The 20,613-nt window shown below is 45.8% G+C and overlaps 2 protein-coding genes across 6 annotated transcripts; one reads left to right on the top strand and one right to left on the bottom strand.

The window, feature by feature from the left end:
* Positions 1-1,436: 1,436 nt before the first annotated feature.
* On the top strand, positions 1,437-11,423 carry nadk2 (NAD kinase 2, mitochondrial). 5 transcript variants are annotated; one of them, XM_071465518.1, is made up of 13 exons: positions 1,437-2,171; positions 2,281-2,369; positions 2,472-2,560; positions 2,827-2,908; positions 3,061-3,134; positions 3,804-3,879; positions 4,784-4,923; positions 5,823-5,916; positions 6,084-6,179; positions 7,442-7,497; positions 7,585-7,638; positions 9,093-9,216; positions 9,363-11,423. In XM_071465518.1, the coding sequence occupies exons 1-13, from the start codon at positions 1,932-1,934 to the stop codon at positions 9,499-9,501; spliced, it is 1,353 nt and encodes a 450-aa protein (XP_071321619.1). In that variant the 5' UTR covers positions 1,437-1,931; the 3' UTR covers positions 9,502-11,423. The 5 variants fall into 5 exon arrangements, with proteins under 5 accessions (XP_071321619.1, XP_071321618.1, XP_071321621.1 ...); XM_071465517.1 differs by having other exon boundaries at positions 6,036-6,179; XM_071465520.1 differs by lacking the exon at positions 2,827-2,908 and having other exon boundaries at positions 3,061-3,144; positions 6,036-6,179.
* Positions 11,424-11,876: 453 nt separating this feature from the next.
* On the bottom strand, positions 11,877-17,601 carry skp2 (S-phase kinase-associated protein 2, E3 ubiquitin protein ligase). The gene is made up of 10 exons (XM_071465522.1): positions 17,421-17,601; positions 16,592-16,836; positions 16,389-16,500; positions 15,843-15,986; positions 15,019-15,153; positions 14,405-14,503; positions 14,196-14,323; positions 13,159-13,210; positions 12,785-12,892; positions 11,877-12,714 (listed from the first exon to the last, which is right to left on the bottom strand). The coding sequence occupies exons 1-10, from the start codon at positions 17,483-17,485 to the stop codon at positions 12,495-12,497; spliced, it is 1,308 nt and encodes a 435-aa protein (XP_071321623.1). The 5' UTR covers positions 17,486-17,601; the 3' UTR covers positions 11,877-12,494.
* Between the last annotated feature and the right edge of the window lie 3,012 nt (positions 17,602-20,613).

The following is a 20,613-nucleotide window of genomic DNA, read 5'->3' as shown; positions in this document are numbered from 1 at the left end:
AGACTCACTGTCAGTCTCTTTAATGATGATGAATCTGAGCATGGAGCTGGTGTTGATGAGGTAATGAGTCTCATCTCAAGATAACAACTGACACAGTTAACACAAGTCAAACCCACCTGGATGGAGGGTTGATGATGATGAGTTTACTTCACATTATTTCAACACATAATAGCAGGAGCGGGGCCTCAACAACCTGTTAAAGGTGCTGATTAGACACAGGGCCCCTCCCAAAGACAGGACCTTAACATCGGTTAACAAAACAGTTGTCCATGAGCTGATGTTGTGCTTAAGCAGTGAAAATTCCTGAAGTTAATCAAATAACCAAAAACCAACTCATAAGCAGTAGAGCTGTGGGGGATTTGGGACCCTCAGGGTCTGAAGACACCCTGACCCAGTGACTCACAGTAGCCCACATTCAGGATGTGCTTTGTCATTGCGTTGGTTTGTGACTGTGTCCACAGTGAACCCAGCATGACTCCAGGAGACCTCATGAGGTATCCTGAGGTTGTTCAGATTCACGAGGTGGTACGATCTGTTGTTGTCGCTCTGTGCTCATCAAATATTCTTTTATTTAAAAAACCTTGAACCTTTCATCAATATGAACCAAACTGAACAGCAGAGAACCAGCCAAACAGGATCAACCCAAAGCCAACCAGCCACATGTTTTCCATCTGAGCTCATTTCCAACCCTTTCTATTTTTTATGTATTACAGATTCAGAGGGGTCCATGGCCTGATTTCAATCTTCACTCTTCATGTTGAGGGCAAATTCTTACACCCCAGAGAAATGACCAGACACCAGAGCTGTTTCCTTCATGTTCAGCCGCCAACAACTAATGTGGACACGGGCCACAGGTTTAACCTCTGATGAGGATATCCTGACCTCCACCAACTTCATAGTGTGATTAAATAATAGTTACAGATCATTGTAGCTGATATGTTTAAAACTATTCAAAATGATCAGGCACTTTTCACAGTTGGTTAGTATGTTTCTTTGGACTAAGGGTCATATCATCTATTGAGGACAGTGAGATAATGGCTCCTGTATTTATTTTCCTGGGATTTACTGGATTTTACAATTTAGGGGCAGTTTGGTTTCCACTATTAAGAAACAGAATTTAATTCTTAGAGAGGGGATGGGGCTTTGAAACAGCATTTAGCCTAGGTTCTGTGTTGCACGTTGGGAAATAAAACTTACATAAAATATTTTTATTTGAATGAATAATATACGAAAAAGTAATATAATTTCACCAATTCAAAGACTTTATTTATTGGTGTCTGTGGGACATAATCGTGTCTTTAATTATCCCACTGTTTCGTCTGCCCCTGAACGCTTCAGGGTCACGAGCTGCAGAGCAGCAGCCAAAACAAAACGTCAGCACGGCGTCTCTTCCAAATGACAGGAACGTATCCAATCACATTCGACTTGACGTAACGTACGTATAGACGGGTACGTGCCAGGTTGCATGAAGCGTGCGGTGTATCCAATGTTCTCCTGTGTTGTTGCTTATTTTTCTCCTGTTCATGTGTTACCTGGTGTCTGAAGGGCTTCCGGAGCGCAGGTGTGTGTCACAGCCTCAGTTAGCCCTGCGGCGGGAGCTAACTCACCCTGACTCCGGACTCCTCGCTGACCACTTGTGAGCCAGCTGCTAGCTACTTTTAGCTGATAAAGTAACGTTAGCTTTTAACCTTACCAACCGCGACAAGTAAGATAACTAGTTAAACGGTTAGACAGCTGCTGCTCAGTTAGTTGACTGAGGAAGTAGCCCCACCACCGGGGCACTTGACGGCCAGGGCAGAGGCTGGTGCTCCCGGTGACCGCCCTTGTCAGCGGGGTGTGTGTCTGCTGTGACTCGTGAGACTGACCGGTAACGACACGAGGCAGAGGGTCGACATGACTCCGCAGGTGTAGCTGGACTTTCAGTCGTGTTCATGGTTGTGTGTTCACTAGTAAGAATGAGTCGCCGCTCAGTGGTGAACCTGGTGAGCCTCGGGAGCAGAGCGGTCAGTCCGCGGTATGGACACTCATCTCGGCCCCTCCACACCTCATCACAGCCGAGAGCCGGATTCAAACCGGAAAAAGTCGCAGTGGTTACAAAGACCACGAGATATGAGTTTGAGCAGCAGAGATATCGCTATGCAGGGCTGTCAGAGGAGGACTTAAAACAGCTGGTAAGACTGCATTTCACCCTGAGAGTGGCTGCCACCCCCGGGTCAAACACACACCTACATTCCACCTGCTGCTGCGTCTCTTCAGTTGTGCTGTGCCTGTGTTTTGCAGCTTGCCATGAAGGGCTCCAGCTACAGCGGCCTGCTGGAGAGACACAACATTCACACCAACAATGTGGAGCATGTGGTGAAGTGCCTGCGGTAAGATGTGGACAGACGTGTTCCTCAGGCATGCGGGGACGGGCTGCTGCTTTGCTGGGACACGGGTCTGTAAAAGTCAGTTTACCTGGTCTGTGTTTGCAGGAGAGAAGGCATCGACGTACGAGTGGTAAAGAGAGGAGAGTATGATGAGGAGGTGGTGCGATGGGCAGATGCCATTATCTCTGCTGGAGGTGGGAACTTCTCATTATTTGGTGATTTGTATTTGCAGTTTTTGTTCAGTTTAAGTCAGAACTTGTTGAAGTCAGAGTTTATGGTCTCTGCTGCTGCTATTTGTTTGAAAAAATGAACATTGGATAATAGACTTGAAGCCATCTTTTGTGTCCAGTCATGTCGTAGAGAATGGGCAGGACTTTAACTTGTTCAGCTCAGGGGGCAGAGAGTCACATGAACAAAGGTTACACAATACAAGTTCTCTAACTGCAGTTTGTTTTGTTAGGTGATGGGACAATGCTACTTGTTGCCAGTAAGGTTTTAAGCAAGGACAAACCAGTAATTGGAGTAAACACTGACCCTGAGAGGTAAAACACTGAACTGAACACTGGGTTGGATTGTTTCATGGTTACAGAACAAATGTTGTCGCTCTTTGAAAACTAATGGAGGTTAGGAAGTGAGTCAATAAGGTTGATCCACACTAAGAGCTGAGCTCACTCTGTCTCTCTGTCACCTGAAGGTCAGAAGGTCATCTGTGTCTGCCTGTACGCTACACTCGAGCCTTCCCAGAGGCTCTGGAGAAGCTTTGTCGTGGTGAGTTCAGGTGCGTATTTACCCACGACTTATCTGAGCCTGTTCCCCTTTGTGTGCTCTGTCAGGTGATTTTCATTAGTAGTGACAACAGACAAGTAAGTCACTTCATAAACGACAGCCTAAAACAGTCATGTAGAAAACTCCTGAGCTGTTTGCAGGTTGGTGAACACCTGAGCTGTTGCTCTGTCATTAGCTCACAGTTCAAGGTTAAGCCTGAGTCCTCAGCCTGAATCCAGCTCCTGCGCCCAGTGTAAATCACAGAGCTGCTGCTAGAGGTCACTGTGTCTGAGGTTCATACTGAAGGTGGTTCACTGAAGAAGTCTTCATGTTTGGGTTAGTACTTGCGCCTCAGTTTTCATCTGTTATTTAAATGTATATAATTCACTGTTACTGACATCAAACCTTTTTAAAACAAGAAATCATTGAGTCATTGAAGGGCTGAACTATATACAAAAAAAATCATAATGTGATTATTTTAGATGATTTTAGTAGGAACAGTAATTTTTCATTTAATTTTCACTGAAAAAAATGATTATGTGATTTTTGTTCCCCTACAAAAGTCTGTTGTGATACATTTGACCTGTTTTCCCTCAAAAAAAATGACAGCTGCTGTAATCTTGATAATATGTGGATTAATGCCCTGATCGAAATGTTTGACTCCTCCTGCAGCTCAACTCACTCTGTCGTCCGTGCTTTGTTTTCACCGTCTGTCCCGTTCAGCCCAAACCAGCTCCATGTGGTTCAGGTCTGGACACAGTTACCTCCACTGCTGCAGGAAAGATCGATGTTCACTTTTCTGTTTCCTGTCACATCTACAGGAGGATTCAGTTTGTTGTTTCCTCGCTCAGTTCACCACAGACCTCTGACCAATTTAAGGTTCCCCAGACTGGAAAAATGTTCTCAGTAGATACAGTTGTGATGGATGGAGCTGTTGATTGACTGGCTACGTAAGAACATGGAGCAGGTCCTAACTACACAAAGAAATGATGCTTCATCTCGTTTAGCAACCAGATTGAACTGAGATATCTCAGTGTCTCTGACCTGTTGGTCTGTTGTTAATGGAGGCAGCTCTCACACAGAGCCTGTTGTGAATCAAACACATAAATTCTCTCAAACATGTTGGAAAGCAGGAAGGATGTTATTGATTGTCTGATACACTGAGGTCAGGTCATTGATTATCTATAAATGACATTCACAGACTTAGCTTTTTAGCATTTTTTTAGCTCATTGTTTCTGTTTTACATCACACTCTCATCATCCAGCAGAGCCACTGTCTCAGTGTGTTTGGCCTCAGTCAGATACGGTCGGGCAGCAATGTCTGGAAACAAAGTTGGAGCAGGTTCAGGTTCTGACCTGGACCTGGATCATACTTCACTGTATGTTAAAACTCACAAACACCAATCACAGCTTCATAAGACAATAACAAACCTGGACACAGTGTCTGACAACCTGTTGGAGCTTCTCTGCCACCATACACACCATAGATCTGTGTGACTGATACATGTAGATGTCTTATGTGATGATTTTCATTGGTTAATGAACAGATATCAAATAAGAAATGTTGAGGAGCTGACACTGGTTCAGTTTCAGCCTCCTGTCGCTAGGCGACAGCAGGTGTGGTCCCCTCACTTGTCCCATGCTGTGTTCAGGTGGCTGTGGCGTCAGAGGCTCCGTCTGCACCTGGAGGGGACAGGGATTAATCCAAGGCCAGTGGACCTGCATGAACAGCAGCTGAGTCTGGAGCAGCACAGCCAAGCCCACCGCATCACCACCAGGGACAGCCAGAGGAGTACGAGCCCAAGCTGACCTCTACCTGTCCTCCTGTCTATCTACCTGTCTGACCCTGTCCTCCTGTCTGTCTCTGTCCTTCTGTCTGTCCTCCAGTCTCTCTGTCCTCCTTCTGGCTCTGTCTTCTAGACTGTCCCTGTCCTCCTGTCTGTCCTCATTCTGTCCTCTTTTTGTCTCTGCCCTCCTGTCTTTCCCTGTCCTCCTGTCTCTCCTCCTTCTGTCTCTGTCCTCTTTCTGTCTCTGCCCTCCTGTCAGTCCTCCTTCTGGCTCTGTCCAACTGTCTGACCCTGTCCTCCTGTCTGTTTCTGTCTTCTCGTCTGTCCTCCTCTCTCTCTTAGTCCTCCTGTCTGTCCTCCTCTTGTCTCTGTCCTCTTGTCTATCCTCCTTCTGTCCTCTAGTCTGTCCCTGTCGTCCTGTCTTTCCTCCTTTTGTCTCTGTCCACCTGTCTGACCCTGTCCTCCTGTCTGTCCTCCTTCTGTCTCTGTCCTCCTGTTATCCACCTGTCTGACCCTGTCCGTCTCTGTCCTCCTGTCTGTCCTCCAGTCTCTCTCAGCCCCCCTGTCTGTCCTCCAGTCTCTCAGTCCTCCTGTCTGTCCTCCAGTCTGTCTCTGTTCTCCTGTTTGTCTCTGTCGTCCTGCCTGTCCTCCTGTCTCTCTCACTCCTCCTGTCTGTCCTCCAGTCTGTCTCTGTTCTCCTGTCTGTCTCTGTCCTCCAGTCTCTCTCAGTCCTCCTGTCTGTCCTCCAGTCTCTCTCTTTCTCCCTTGTGTCTCTCTCTGTCCTCCTGTCGGTCCCTGTCCTCCTGTATTGTTTGATCTGGGTGATCAGAACAGATTGATTATAGATCAGCAGTCTGATCTATAAGAGGCTGTTTTTGTTCTTCTAACTGATCTGGTTCCTTAGGGACCGGGACTCTGCACGAGAGCTTCTCCAAGAGCAGTCTGCTCCCCATCAGGAGTCTGAATGAGATCTTCATCGGAGAGTCTCTGTCCTCCAGGTACCTCAGTCAGCTGAACACTGTCTGTGTGCATGTCATAACCCTCATTGACCCTGCCCCCTCACCGCCACCCTGCCCCTCCCTCCAGCACTCATCAGGGGACTCTCTGTCCACCACAGGGTGAAGTTAACCTCCTTCAAACACCATGTTAACCTCTTGCTCCATAGGGCGTCCTACTACGAGATCTCTGTGGACGACGGCCCCTGGGAAAAGCAGAAGAGTTCAGGAGTCAGCATCTGTACGGGAACCGGATCTAAAGCCTGGTACACATGAGTATCATCAACTTTCAGAACCTGAGTCAGGGTCAACATCAGAACCAGTTTAACTTCAGAGACCAAACCTGACCCCTGTGATACTCAGGTTGCTATTCTTTGTCTGACCAGTAGTGGGGAATCTATCCAGGGGTTGGTGCTAAAGGTCATGGGGTCATTATGTTATGCTGTTTCTTCTACTGTTCCTCCTGCACTGATAAACAGATCCACTGATAGATCTGGTAGTACAGTCTGAAGTCTGCTGTATAGTATAAAGGTAAAACCAGGAGACGTTCTGCTTAGCTTAGCATAACAGCTGGAATCAGGAGAAACAGCTGGTCTGGCTCAGTCCATGTACCAGCACCTCTACAGGTCATTATGAACCCGTGTGTCTGTGTTTTCAGTCTTGGTGCTCAAACATCTGTCTCCTCCTCCAGCTCCACACTGATCACCTGAGTGATGTTACAGCATCTGTTCAGAGTGTCACACTGATCCTTTACCCAGTGTCCGTCTGTCTGTCTGTCTGGAGGCTTTTGAAACAGGCCTATAACACAGGCTCACAACGGTGTCGGTTGTGTGTAGCCACTGGACACACATATCCTGTGTGTACAGTGAGTGGAGATTGATGTTGAAACTGAATTAGTATCAGTGGATCTCTAATTTAAATAATTTCAGTCATGTGATTCACACTCTATTTTACACCCGATGCACAACACAACGCAACACAACAGAGGAGTCTAAGTTTCAGACCGACACAGTTGTCATTTTCCCATCAGTGCCCACATTGTTTAAATAGCAAATACACCTGAACTGTTCTGTGTGACGGGGGAACGACAGGTAGCTCTCTGATTGGTTTATTGAATGTCACACTCCCATGATTCATTAAGACTAATTACAACCCTCTGGAGCAGAGACTCTTTTCTCTGCTGTTAAAAAAGGAAAAGTTATGTGAACAAACTTATGACTTTATTGTGACTGTTGAACTGGAGTTTGTTTGTATCAGAAATTCTTTAGTTGATTTAGTGGAGCAGATGGGGCTGGTTCCTACAGGAGAGCATTGATGTGTCCAGTTGGTCTCTGGTCTCTGATCAATAGAAAACTAAAGTAAAGAATCAAATGAAAGTCAAACACTGATGAGACGATGACTGTTACTCTGTTTGAATCATATTTATAAATGAAGTCAGAGATGAGAAGATTGTCACTTCCTGCTCAATAATTATGTGTTGACCTGGTTCAATCCACATCTCAGCTCCTCTCTCTGTCTGCATCCACAGGTCCTACAACATCAACAAACTGGCTGAACAAGCTGTGGAGGAGGTTTTAAAGATTGGTATGAGTGTGCACAGACTGTGAATGATCATTGAAAGTCTGAAGTGTGTTACCTGACTGTGACATCACATCCTGTCTCTGTTTTCAGGGAAGTCTCTGACAGGTCTTGAAATCCCACTTGATCCTGACTTTATTCAAAAGGGTGAGTTTATGATCATCCTGTGTTTTTTGTTGGTTTGTTTGTTTTTAGGCTATTTGCATTGTGTGATGATGTCACCTGACAGTGTACAGGTTTAGCAAGGTGGTGAGAAAAGCTAAACGACTGTACTCTGAGAAACTTCAGCTCCAGTTCTCAGCCAATGACTCTGCTTCTGTCTGGAAAGGGCTCAGACAGATCACCAACTACAAACCTAACCCCCCCCCATCATTTGAGCGCCTTGTCCTGTCCCACATCAAATCCATCACTGACCTACTCCTGGACCCCATGCTGTTCGCCTACAGAGCCAACAGGTCTGTAGACGACGCTGTCAACATGGCTCTCCAATTCATCCTCCAGCACCTGGACTCCTCAGGGACCTATGCCAGGATCCTGTTTGTGGACTTCAGCTCTGCCTTCAACACCATCATCCCGGCTCTGCTGCAGGACAAGCTCTTCCAGCTGAGCGTGCCTGACTCCACCTGCAGGTGGATCACCGACTTCCTGTCTGACAGGAGGCAGCACGTGAAGCTAGGAAAGCATGTGTCTGACTCCCAGACCATCAGCACTGGATCCCCGCAAGGCTGCGTTCTTTCTCCTCTGCTCTTCTCCCTGTACACCAACACCTGCACCTCCAGCCTTCAGTCTGTCAAGCTCCTGAAGTTTGCAGACACCACTCTCATTGGACTCATCTCTGATGGCGATGAGTCTGCCTATAGGTGGGTGATTGACCTGGTGACCTGGTGCAGGCAGAACCACCTAGAGCATAACGCTCTGAAGACAGTGGAGATGATAGTGGACTTCAGGAAAAACCTAGCCCCACCCAGCCCCATCACCCTGTGTGACTCCCCCATGGCCACTGTGGAGCATTTCCGCTTCTTGGGAACCACCATCACACAGGATTTCAAGTGGGAGCTGAACATCAGCTCCCTCATCAAGAAAGCCCAGCAGAGGATGTACATCTTGAGGCAGCTGAAGAAGTTCAACCTGCCAAGGACAATGATGGTGAACTTCTACACCTCCATCACTGAGTCCATCCTCACCTCCTCCATCACCATCTGGTACGCTTCTGCCACTGAGAAGGACAAAGGCAGACTGCAGTGTATCATCCACTCTGCTGAGAAGGTGATTGGCTGCAATCTACCATCCCTCCAGGACCTGTACGCCTCAAGGACCCTGAGGCGTGCAGGGGAGATTGTAGCTGACTCCTCCCACTGTGGACACAAACACTTTCAGACACTCCCCTCTGGCAGGAGGCTGCGGTCCTTCAGGACCAAAACCTCTCGCCACAAAAACAGCTTCTTCCCATCTGCTACCAGCCTTATCAACAAGGCTAGAGAGCCCCACTGTCACTGATCCCCCCGATCCCCAATTGAACCAATCACCAGCACAAATTCCTTGTATGTGGAAACATACGTGGCAATAAAACTGATTCTGATTCTGATTCTGTGTGTGTTCAGTTACCGATGAGTACAACGACTCTCTGGTGTTCGGGCCGGACGACAAACGCCTGTTCTACAGCATCAGGGAGCCCATTGTCAACAGAGTTTTCTCCAGCAGCCGCCAGAGAGGCTTCGCCAGCAGGTTAGTGACCGCTCCTGAGTAGCAACTCCTGAGTGGTTGCTCTTGAGTGGCTGCTCCTGAGTGGCCACTCCTCAGTAGCCACTCCTCATCCTCTCAGCAGGAGAGCTCATGTTTTTCTGAATCCTCTCATGTCTCTGCTCCTCCAGGGTGTGTGTCCGCTCCCGGTGTTGGGATGCCTGTATGGTGGTTGATGGTGGGACTTCGTTTGAGTTCAATGATGGTGCCATTGCTACGATCAGCATGAGCAAGGAGGACCGGCTCCGGACGGTTGTTCTGGAGGACTGAGATGAGTGCCGAGCACCTGACCGGGTTCTCTTTGTCAACAGAGTTTAAAGGGACAAGGTCAAAGGGAAGAAGCAGGTTTTAGCTTTTAGCCTAAACAGGTGTTGAATATTTTTATACCTGAGTCAAAGGTATCGATGTGACTATTGTTCTCTTATTTGTGTGAATTTTCTTTCTTAAGTTTTGGTCTCCCTTTGTCTGCCCCCACACTCTCACAGGCTGTAACCAGCAGGTTAGACTGACTGAGATCAAGATCAGCAGTGAGTCTGAGCTGAGGAGTTGAAGGATCAGCTGAGCAGTCTGTCCTTCACAGTGACTCAGGTCAGAGCTGAGACTCCAGTTAAGAAAACTGATGTGTGGCTCTGATGATGATTATGATCGGACTGAACAGGACAGAGGACTGTTACTCACCTTCACACCAGTGTGAAGGTCATTGACCTTTAAAGGATAAAGCTGAAATTATTATATATTTTTAATTGTTAACAAATCCCTTACAGTCCTGACTCCTCTGCTCCCTCTGTGGCTCTCAGCCACAAACACACTCTCCTACTGATCTCATCACTTCCTCCAACAGCTGATCTCTGCTGTTTTTATGCCTCTGTGCTGGCGACAGTCAGGACCATGTTTTCAGGTTGTCCCTTTGTCCTTTGTTTTGGTGCAGTAGGGTGGTCAGAATAATGTGTATGTCTCACTTATGTGTTTTAATAGGGTGTAGACACACAATAATCAGGAAACAGTACTGGTTTGGATCTGCAGGTGGGATTTGTTGACAATAATAAATACATAGAAGATCATCATCACCATCATCATTTTAAAATGGTCAGAATTAGTTGAAACTGTGTGAAAGTACTGACAGTATATTTCCAGCTGAAGCACAGGACTATTTACTGGCTAAAGATATTTTTGGATCAGAGGTTATATTTTTATAACTGTTAGAGACACATGGGTGGAGACAATGAAGTGCACTACAAACTGAATTTATTCCATGTTTTAGGTCAAAACTCAGAATGAAAAATGAAATGAAAGACTTGGAGAAAAACTTATAATGAATTTTACTGAAACAGCCACATGTGGCTGAGGCATATGTCCAATCTCCACAGCACAGAGTTTAAAGCTCCATATTTTAACTTCTCCAATGTTTTATCTGAAGTGTTGATCTCTGAAGATATATTTGTGGTTTTAAGAACCAAAAACCATCTCAGTGTAGTTTTACATCTCCTCTCTCAGGCTTCTCTCTGGAGCTCTAGTAACAGCTCAGTCAGCCAATCAGAGGAGAGGATCTGAGCCTTTCTTCTGTTTGGCAGACTGTTTTCTGAGTGATCCAATAAAAATAAAGCAGATTTCAGATAAACACTCAGAGAAACCCAATCCTGCAAGGTTGGATGGTGGGTCTTGGGGAGTGGCTGAGGGCAGTGACTGCTTTGTTGTGACATCACAAAGTTCCAGAAGTCCTGATGGCTTGTTTTAAGGCTCAGTTTCTGAATACAGGCTGTGTGCATTTCTCTGTGGACTGAGGCTTTGATACTTTCACAGTATTAATATAGAACCTAGACCTGCTTTATAATCAGAAACACATGGACATCTACCTTTAGACTGGATGGACCTTTAACCTGTATCTGACAAACAGGTTTTTACCCAGTGAAGGCTCTCATCGCTAAATGCTTTAGGAAAGGACACAGGTGTGGTTTCATGATTTTATATATTTAATAAACTTGTAACTCCACCTCATCAGTACAACCTTGTTGGTGCAGCCCGTGACTTGTCCCTGACCTAGACTCTAGACCAGGACTTGATCTCTGGGATAAGTTCACAAACTGATGATGGTGTAATCTTCATCGTGCCAAAGGCCTCAGGTCCTCGTGGAAATAATGAGTCGCTGTGTTTGGATGTTTGTTTTGATCAGATAAAGTGATGTGGAAAAGAAACGCCTCTGTGTTCTCATTTTAGCTCATCACTGGTAGATGTTGTGATGGTAACTGAACAGACCTGAACAGTTCACCTGATGACAGGGAGACGGGTTCATTATCCACAACAAACAAATGTTACAGCTCAATTAATTTAACTACACTTTAATCACCTCCACTGACTCATGGTGGGACAGAAATACTGGACTCTCTAAACCTTAGTCAGAGGGTTTACAATTTAATTTCCACTAAAGACAAGTCATCATTGAATATTGAGCGAAGACTGATGATTAAATATACAACACAAAGTGAGGAGGTCTAAATATAGTATCCACGCACACCTGAGACATCTCCATTACAGCTGAGACATCTGCTGATGAAGACCATGACATGATAGAAAGCTCTGGGAAAAGCTCTCTAGTGAACAAACATTTTTCACTCAGTGACTGAGACTTAAAAACCAAATTAAACCAGTTTGTAATTCAGTGGATTTACTCGCTACGACAGGAAATGAACAGATTACAAATTAAAACTGTCTGTGTGATGTCTGAGAGAAACGATCATCAACCACACTGACACATGAAGATATCATCATCATCACCATTGTGAGAACAGCTGCTGTCAAGCTGATGAAGAGTCAGCTTTAGCTCCTGGTCCTTCACAGCATCACACTGAGAACATGTGGTTTTTCTTTAACTGTGGTTCATTAAAACATCATTTCATATAAAACCTGCTGATTAAAATCAACTGTCATCATCATCACAGCTAAGAAGATTTTAACATTAAAATGAATCAGCTATTCCACATATTTACACACATTCTGTTCACACACTCAACATGAACTAGATCCAACATTCAAACCTGACTAAAAAAAAATAAAGAACAGCACTTCTCTACTAGCTCACATGGTCAGTACTAAAAGACCAGGTCCAGGATGTGGTCCGGGATGTGACTTCAGTACTGATGATGTCAGCTCCTCTAAAAGCTTCTTAAGTAGCAGCAGGAAACACTGGAACATGTCTCCTCCCTGTGCGCTGGAACACTGTAGCAACAGAAACTCACTCAGCTCAGAGGGAGACGCAGCGGCGGCTGTCACAGCCTGAACCTCAGCCGACACTTCCTGTTCCACATGGTGTGGTCAGCGAAGGAGCCAATGAGCCTGCCTGCGGGCGTGGGCCGGGCCACGCTGGAGAAAGGCCTGGAGTTAATGCCGACGCGAGGCATCTCCTTCTTCAGGGAGGGCAGTTGGCCATCTTGCACAAGGCCGAATACGTCCAGGAGGCATAGCGTGGGGAGCGTCTTCCCTAGGTCCCTGCAGGTGTGACACAAGTTAGGACCAGACCCTGACTCAGTGACTCAGTGACACAGGCAGGTGAACTTACGTCAGAGCAGCCAGGTGAATGTGGTAGCAGCGGCTCAGGGAGAGGTGTGCAAGGGACTTGAGTTGTGCGAGGACGGGGAAGCTGTCAGCCATCAGCAGAGTGCTGTCACTGGAACACAGTAACCATGGTGATGCAGGACAGACATGGAGACGCCACAGTGATGATTATTTAAGACAACTGAGACATTCAGAAAACATCTAGTCTGTGAACAGCTGTGTATTTACACATCTGGAGCACGGGTATCTGTGTGGAGTCCAACATTCAGTCTACAGCCAGCTGTTTGTAACATTCACACATTGTGCACAAAGTGTATGTCAGGTGTGTTAACCTGTGTTCCTGTAATGAATCAAACGGCTCTGAGGAGTGAAACTTACCTTAAATCTAGAGTTTGAATATGAGGACATCTCTGCACCAGCACATTCACATCTGCAAACCGACACACAACACTGTCACATCTGCACCGTCACAACTGCACCGCCACATTTGTGGCTGCAGATCAGGACTGAAGCCGCTTTCACAGCTGTTCATCAGTTTATTCACAAACAGTCATAATTACTAACAGCTGATGGTTTGTGGGTGAAATAATATAAATTTTAATGATATGATATAATAATATTAATTCTCTGACATGTGAACACACTGAAGCTTCATGTTCAGACAGGAATCAGACTGTTTAGATGCTGAACTCGTTATGAGATTTTAATCTGTTTGTGTTCAGAGACCAACAGAGACTTACTTTAAATAAATGTTTGTTCAGTATCATGACATGAATAGCCCACTGAGAAGGAATGTGTGGGTCACAGGAAATAATCTGTCATTTATGTACACGTGGATCACTACATCAATAAGTCTTCAACATGTGGATTTATTTATGTCCAGGGTGATGAAGCTCAGCTCACTCTCACTCTGAGCCTCAGTGTGTTGTCCTAAACTGGTCACATTTAAATTAAATGAACGTGCACTGTGGTAGGTACAGTCCAGGTATCGGCCTGTATGAGTTACAACAGTAAAACTCCCACTTATCTGTTCTACATTGCACTGACCTACTGTACTGTACTGTCCTACTGGAGCCACATTTAACAGAACCAGGACCATGTCTGGCAGCTGAGGTGAGGCTGTGGATCATGATCCTGTTTCCTTCAGTTAGACTGGTCTGTGTCCTCAGTCCAGAACTTTTTTCCAGGACCTGTGAACTGTTCATGATGAATCCTCTGAGTTCTGGTCCTGAAGTATCCTCATTGTTAAAGAAACATGTCTACTTCCTGCAGAGCCTTCCTCACTTCCTGTTCTCAGAAAGGTTTGATTGAACCTGTTGAAGCTCAGAGTCTGAAGAACATATACATGTGTAACAGTCCAGACACCTGGTCTGGTCTGGTCCTGCATCACAATGACCTGATTGGACCTCACTCACCGTCTAGCGTCAGGATCTCTCTGTAGCCGCTGAGGTTCAAGTGAGTAACACCTGAGCTCAGGTTGTTGACGACACTCTTCACATGATCACTGTTGAATTCACACCAGGATATGTTGAGCTGCTCTATACTGCACAGAGAAGGGGACGAGAACAGGATCAGTGAGAAAAAGACCTGAGAACAGGGACTGATGATGATGATAGCAGCTGACCTGGAGCAGGATTTCAGCATCTCAGCCAGAGCAGGAGCAGAGAAACCAGAGCAGCCGCTCAGGTTGAGCTGAACCAGGTTCAGGTTCCTGGACAGAGAACTGAGAGAGAGAGAGAGAGAGAGAGAGAGAGTGAGAGAGAGAGAGAGAGAGAGAGTGTGAGAGAGAGAGAGAGAGAGAGAGTGAGAGAGAGAGAGAGAGAGAGAGTGTGAGAGAGAGAGAGAGAGAGAGAGAGTGAGAGAGAGAGAGAGTGTGAGAGAGAGAGAGAGAGTGTGAGAGAGAGAGAGAGAGAGAGTGTGAGAGAGAGAGAGAGAGAGAGTGTGAGAGAGAGAGAGAGTGTGAGAGAGAGAGAGAGAGAGAGAGTGTGAGAGAGAGAGAGAGAGAGAGAGTGTGAGAGAGAGAGAGAGAGAGAGAGTGTGAGAGAGAGAGAGAGAGAGAGAGAGAGAGAGATTCCTGGAGACTTTAACCACAGCATCCACCTGACAGAACCTAAATAATAATTAATTAATAACTGTTCATTTACAGAACTTGTTGGGATTGTTCAGAACACGTCAGGCTCTGATGAGGCTGAGCTCGTTGGTGCAGCAGTGAACAGCTGAGCTGTGAGTGAAACTCACCTGATGATGGTGTCTGAGAGCTGCAGGCCCTCCAGGCTCAGATGCTCAAGCAGCCTGCACTGACAGATGATGCTCTCCAGAGCTGAGGTGGGGATGATGGAGCTGGACACATCCAACTGGACCAGCTGCAGTGATCTGCAGAGAGATGTGAAATCACGTGACATAGGTCCAGTGAGAAACACCACACCATTAGTCCGGTGACCTTTACAGAACGTCACCGGACTAATGGAGGTGTGGGGTCAGTAATGTTAAACAGAGACAGTCTGGACCTGAGTGCAGTGAGATAACTTCTGTTGTGATTTGATGCTATATAAAATGACAGCATCAGAAAACATGAATACTGTCTATCAATACATTAAAGACCTGTCAATCATCACAGTTATTCGCCACTTATGTCCAAAGTGATTTAGATTTTTTCACTGTATGTTTAGCAGCATGATGCTGTTAATGGAGAACATGTGTTATTCCATTTTCCTGTCAACAAATCCCATCAAACTAAAAGTGTCACAACAAAGGAAGTCACAACCTGCTCAGAGACATCTGTGCTCTCAGCTCATTGGTTCATACTGAATCAGAATCACAATCAGAATCAGTTTTATTGCCAAGTATGTTTCCACATACAAGGAATTTGTTCTGGTGATCTTCTCTGAAGATGGAAATCTTTAAGAGGTGCAGTTAGCTTCTTAAAACAAGTCTCAGTCATTTCATGAAGCAGCTGGATGATACAGTACAGAAACATTACTTCAGGAGGAAATGGTGCCTTGGATGGGGACTATTTTTAGCAGTGAACAGTCTGGACCAGCATCACCACCTGCTGGACTCACCCTGAGCCTGTGAAGTGCAGCTCCTCCACGAACGAGCGAGGGCAGCGCAGCCTGCGGACCCTGGTTTTCAGGACCTGCTGCAGAGCCGCACCCATGTGGGTCAACCCCTCCAGGTCCACGCTGTGCCACAGAGACTCATCAAACCTGGAACAGACACAGGCAGAGTGTGGTCATGCAGTCAGGTTCTGATGTAATGGGATGGAGAACTACTATAGTGTGTGGACAGTAACAGGAAGGACTGGAGAAACTGTGAGGAGTCGTGGTCAGGACAGATCTGAAAGGTTTTATATGACAGTCATTTCTGTTCTGTGATTATTTACCAGGGATCAGTTTTTTGGATTCTTAGGACTCAAGTCTCCCGAGACCCCCAAACTCATGAAGGTACAGTTACCATAACATCCATTAGGATGCTATCAATCCACAACCGAAATACATCTGTCTGTAGAACCTCATTTATATTTTGGGTCAACTGCAACATGAATGTGAAGAACATTTCTCTTTATCCTGTGTCAGGATGTGTGTTGCAGCCTGGGACTGGAGACTCACGCCAAGCAGTGCCAGTGTTTGCAGACCATGGACATCCTGAGCAGGTCCTGCAGAGGGAGGTAGAACAGGATCTTTAGAAGCAGTTCGTCCGGCAGGTGGTCCCATGAAATACCTGCAAAGAAACAAAGTAAAAATCATCAGTCAGCTAATCACAGCCACAGATACACAGCAGTTGCTTAGAGGAGCTCAGAGAGGCCTCCTGCCTGATGACGTGTCCTTCTTCCTCCTGGACCGCCTGGCCAGGACAAACTGGTCGTTCTCCTTCCCCTTGCTGATGAGCCGCTGGTGCTTGTGTCTGGGCGACCACTGCTGAATGAGCTCTGTGGGGGTGCATTCTGTGTCCAGGCCCTCACTCAGACAGCCTCTTGATTTGCGTTTGTTGGTCCTCTTGGACTGAGACAGCATCGAGCCCTGTAGGCTGAGGCAGGGCAGGTCCTGCAGGGGCATGCTAGGAGGAGGGACAAACTGATCAACACTCATCTTCTCAATGTTGATGATTTAACACAACACTGGATCCTGCTACAGAACCAGACTGATACTGGTTAGAAACCCAGCCTCCTTCAGACATCAACCTCTGCCCGCCATATTGATGCAGCTAGCAGCAGAGTGAGCGCGCAAACTGACTGCTACAGACAATGATCTGTGACCTGTATTTGTGTTGATATAAGAGTTAACAGTTAAACTGACTGTTGATTATCTTATTCTGTGACTAGTTTGCACTGTATAAGAGCGGGAGAATGGCCCAGATGAACGGAGGCCTGGTCCCGCTGAAAGCGCGGTATCGATTATTAACAGCTTCAGTTTTAAGCTAAAGCTGCTAAAATGGAGATTTACAGACTCACAACTAACGATACAGACTCACAACTAACCTAACATTTACTCTGAGAGGTCAGTTGTGGTTAATGAAGACTAACACAACCGAGATAACTAACTAGCCTGGTTAGCGCTGGCTCATTTCCACATAGATCTCAGGCTCAAAGACAACTTAACGACTGATTTACATGGACACGCAATGACCGTCAGAGGCCGTACCTGTCTGCGGGCCTCTCCTCCGGGTTAGAGCTCACGGTGCGGTCGGTACAGTCCGTGGAAAACATGAGGGAGCTGCTTGTTTCTGCTCAACCGGGACGCTTTAAACTCACCGCCAGCAGCACGGCGCCCTGTGTCCCTACGTCACCAACGTGTCTGCACGTCGCACACCGCACGTCAGAAGTCTCGCTGAGTGGCGTATGTGGCGTTTTTCTGGCTCGTTTTTTCCGCTCTTTTCAGAAGCGTCTGTGTTTTTAACCTTCAAATTAATCTGGGTGTTCAAGAGACACAACAACGCGGTCTTTCAGGAAAATACAGCAGCATTTAGGCAGATTTTGTGGCGGGAAATGAATAAAATCTCATCTGTTACTCCAGAGTGTGACATTTTATGTTACTTGGAATACTGAAAGCCTCTGTTACTGATAAATATAAAGTGAACCCCTACAAAATGCTAAGAAAATGTATTCTTTTGAACTGGATAACAGGTGAAGTTCCCTCCAAAACACACTGACATAAGGTCATATTTGTATCATTGGATTGAATGTGACTTGGCAAAGACGATGTATTCCACAGAAGATTGGAGCCTTTTATGCGATATATTGCTTTAGATATAGTATTTGACCTTTCTCTTAGCTATTTATTGTTGTTACTTTTTTGATGTAAATCCTGATTCTCTCAGCTGTTTGAATGTGAATGTGAGTCCAGATGTTCTGAAAGGTCAAACTCTTCTAGATGCTGAATGAGCAGCAGATCCTGTGTTTCCTGTATATTACATACATGGTCACAGGGATCTGAATTGTTTCCATTCAATCACAGTGAAAACTGCATCAGGATGATGATGATGATGATGACGACTCTGTTTATTATGTTGGGCTTGCTGTGTTTCCCTCTGTGCTCAGACATCAATGCTGGCCCCCCACCCCACATCTGGAAACACCATGGAACTTCACCAGAGCCCTCTTTGTGGACCTCAGCTCTGCCTTCTCATCAGATGATCGAAATACTTCACCCTCCTCCTCATCTACTCTTCATCCTACAGTTTCCTCAGTGACAGACCACAGGCTGGAGGATCAGGCACAGTAACATCATCAACCATGACCACCAATGCTGGAGACCCTCAGAGCTGTGTCCTCAGTCCCTGTCTCTACACACTCTACACACAGTACTGTACCAGGCCTTCATCCAGCCCCACGTGCTTCAAGTCATCCAGTGATTCTGTCATACTGGAACTCTGTATTTCCCACTTCACACAATGGTGCACAGACAGCTACACTACCTCCAGCTGACTGTTGACAAACACACACCGTACTAGACTGAACCCCACACTCATCCACAGCAAACAGGTCGACAGCTTTGTGTATCCGGGATAAACTCAGTCACTCTTACATGTCAGACCACATATCGTCTGTACACTCACACTCACTGTTGCTCCTCATCACTTGCTGTCACTCTGCAGAAGTAGAACAAGCACAGTTCCTGTTGTACCATTCCCCTGCTCCTTCACCACCTGCAGATCAAGAGAAGCAGGCAGTGTTTCTCTGCTGAGCTCAGTGGTTTACTTGTTTAGTGTTGTTGGAACAAATGTATTCTTAAGACTCCTCAAACAACCTGGCTTTTTGTTCATCAGAGAACAAACCAGCGTACATAACATAACAATGTTAAATAGGACGTGTTCTGCACATTTCCAGGTTCATATTTCTTTATTTTTGGGCTCTACCAGATGCTTACATCTCTAATGTTCAGGAAAAAAATTACACTGTCCACTGCAGCAGCCCCTACTCCCCCACTCTGGGTTAATAACTTGATACATTACAGTAGACCTAATAAACTGTAACTGAACCCAGCACAGGGGCCAGCTCTGTGGGTGGTGAGGGGCCTGAGCACCATCATAATTTATTCCAGTCATTCCTTTTTTTTTTCTTTTTTTTTCCTATCTCACACTGAAGCTCCTGATGGTTTTTCTTTAATATCTTCATTATCCTGTGGCTTACATGAGTCTAATTCATTAGGACGTTCAAAATAATCATTTAGAGGCTTGGATCCATAACTTTTTGTGCTCACTTAATCTGTAAACTAAGCAGCGTTCATCCTTTCCTGTAGCTATGGATAGCTGCTCGATTCTCTTTTGAGCCCTGTTTTTTAAACCTGTATTTTTGGCAAATTGTTCCCATTCAATTTTGCTGAATAAGCAATTAGCAGCTGCTGTCTGCAGTGAATCATGATGTTCAGACAACTCTCGCTGGATCACTGTGACACTGAAAGAAAAGAAAAACAGGAGGATTCTGAGTGAAGTTCTGCAGCCTCTGTTTCTCTGGTTTCTAAGTGGATTTCTGGAGCTTTATTGTGGAGGGACATCAAAGATAACGATTTCCTCAGCAAGTAGAAGTCGCACTGAATGATTCAATGTATGTTTAATGCCTAAAGTTTGACTGAAGGAAGACTCTGCCTCCTCTTCGACTCTCTGAGGCTTTAGTCTAGAGCTCAGTGAAGGTTTAATCCCCACCTCCTCCTGAGATGTGGATCCTAACGGGGCTTTAAACTCTCTAAAATAAGATTTAGGTAAGTGTGTGTGTGGTAGAACAGAGGGAGGTAATTGTGTATTCTAATAATAGTAATTACAATATAATAGCCGTTACAGGTTTATAGTAATGATAACATAGACATTACAATAATTATACAAGTGACAGCAATGATATAATAATAATGGTAACTGTAATGCTACTACTACTACTACTACTACTACTAATAATAATAACGGTAATAGTAATGGATAGCAAGAAGATAGCATAACAGAATATAATGTCACACATATATTCAGGCACTGGACAATAATAGTGGAAATCATGGGTTAATATTATATTCGTGTAATAAGATTGGGGGTGAAGATGGGCTGCACCAGAACCCCAGAGGTGCCAACAAGGGGCACCTGCCCCAACCAAGGCTGCAACCAAGGGGTTCTCCATGGCCGGCAACTCAGGTGGCCCAGCAAGGGTCTATCCCCTCCCTTTCCCTCTCCCTCAAATTTTGTTTTTTTTCCCCCCCTCTTTGTCTTTTGTCCCCCCCTGGACAACTCCCAGAGCATTTTGGAGGGGGTCTGCCCAGTGAGGTGTGACACATCTCTTTCTCTTCGCCCTGAACGAGAGAGGGGGGAGGTTTCAGCAGCTCCTGCCCCACCAGGGGCCCCTACATACTTATA

Source organism: Trachinotus anak, unplaced genomic scaffold (assembly GCF_046630095.1).
Source record: "Trachinotus anak isolate AG129_WGS33_773 ecotype Australia unplaced genomic scaffold, CSIRO_AGI_Tana_v1 ptg000028l, whole genome shotgun sequence".
In the NCBI taxonomy this organism is placed as follows: Eukaryota; Metazoa; Chordata; class Actinopteri; order Carangiformes; family Carangidae; genus Trachinotus; species Trachinotus anak.
Note: the sequence above shows the minus strand (reverse complement) of the source record. Positions and strands in the feature narration are given on the sequence as shown.

What these genes read in the sequence shown, in the direction of transcription:
- skp2 (XM_071465522.1), bottom strand. Translation starts at nt 17,485, where the DNA reads ATGTTTTCCACGGACTGTACCGACCGCACCGTGAGCTCTAACCCGGAG. An exon ending in CTGCACTTCACAGGCTCAGG is followed by an intron (nt 15,154 to 15,842) that starts GTGAGTCCAGCA and finishes ATCTCTCTGCAG; the next exon opens with ATCACTGCAGCTGGTCCAGT. An exon ending in AGAGATCCTGACGCTAGACG is followed by an intron (nt 13,211 to 14,195) that starts GTGAGTGAGGTC and finishes GTCGGTTTGCAG; the next exon opens with ATGTGAATGTGCTGGTGCAG.
- nadk2 (XM_071465517.1), top strand. Translation starts at nt 1,932, where the DNA reads ATGGTTGTGTGTTCACTAGTAAGAATGAGTCGCCGCTCAGTGGTGAAC. An exon ending in GGAACCGGATCTAAAGCCTG is followed by an intron (nt 6,180 to 7,441) that starts GTACACATGAGT and finishes CTGCATCCACAG; the next exon opens with GTCCTACAACATCAACAAAC. An exon ending in GGAGGAGGTTTTAAAGATTG is followed by an intron (nt 7,498 to 7,584) that starts GTATGAGTGTGC and finishes CTCTGTTTTCAG; the next exon opens with GGAAGTCTCTGACAGGTCTT.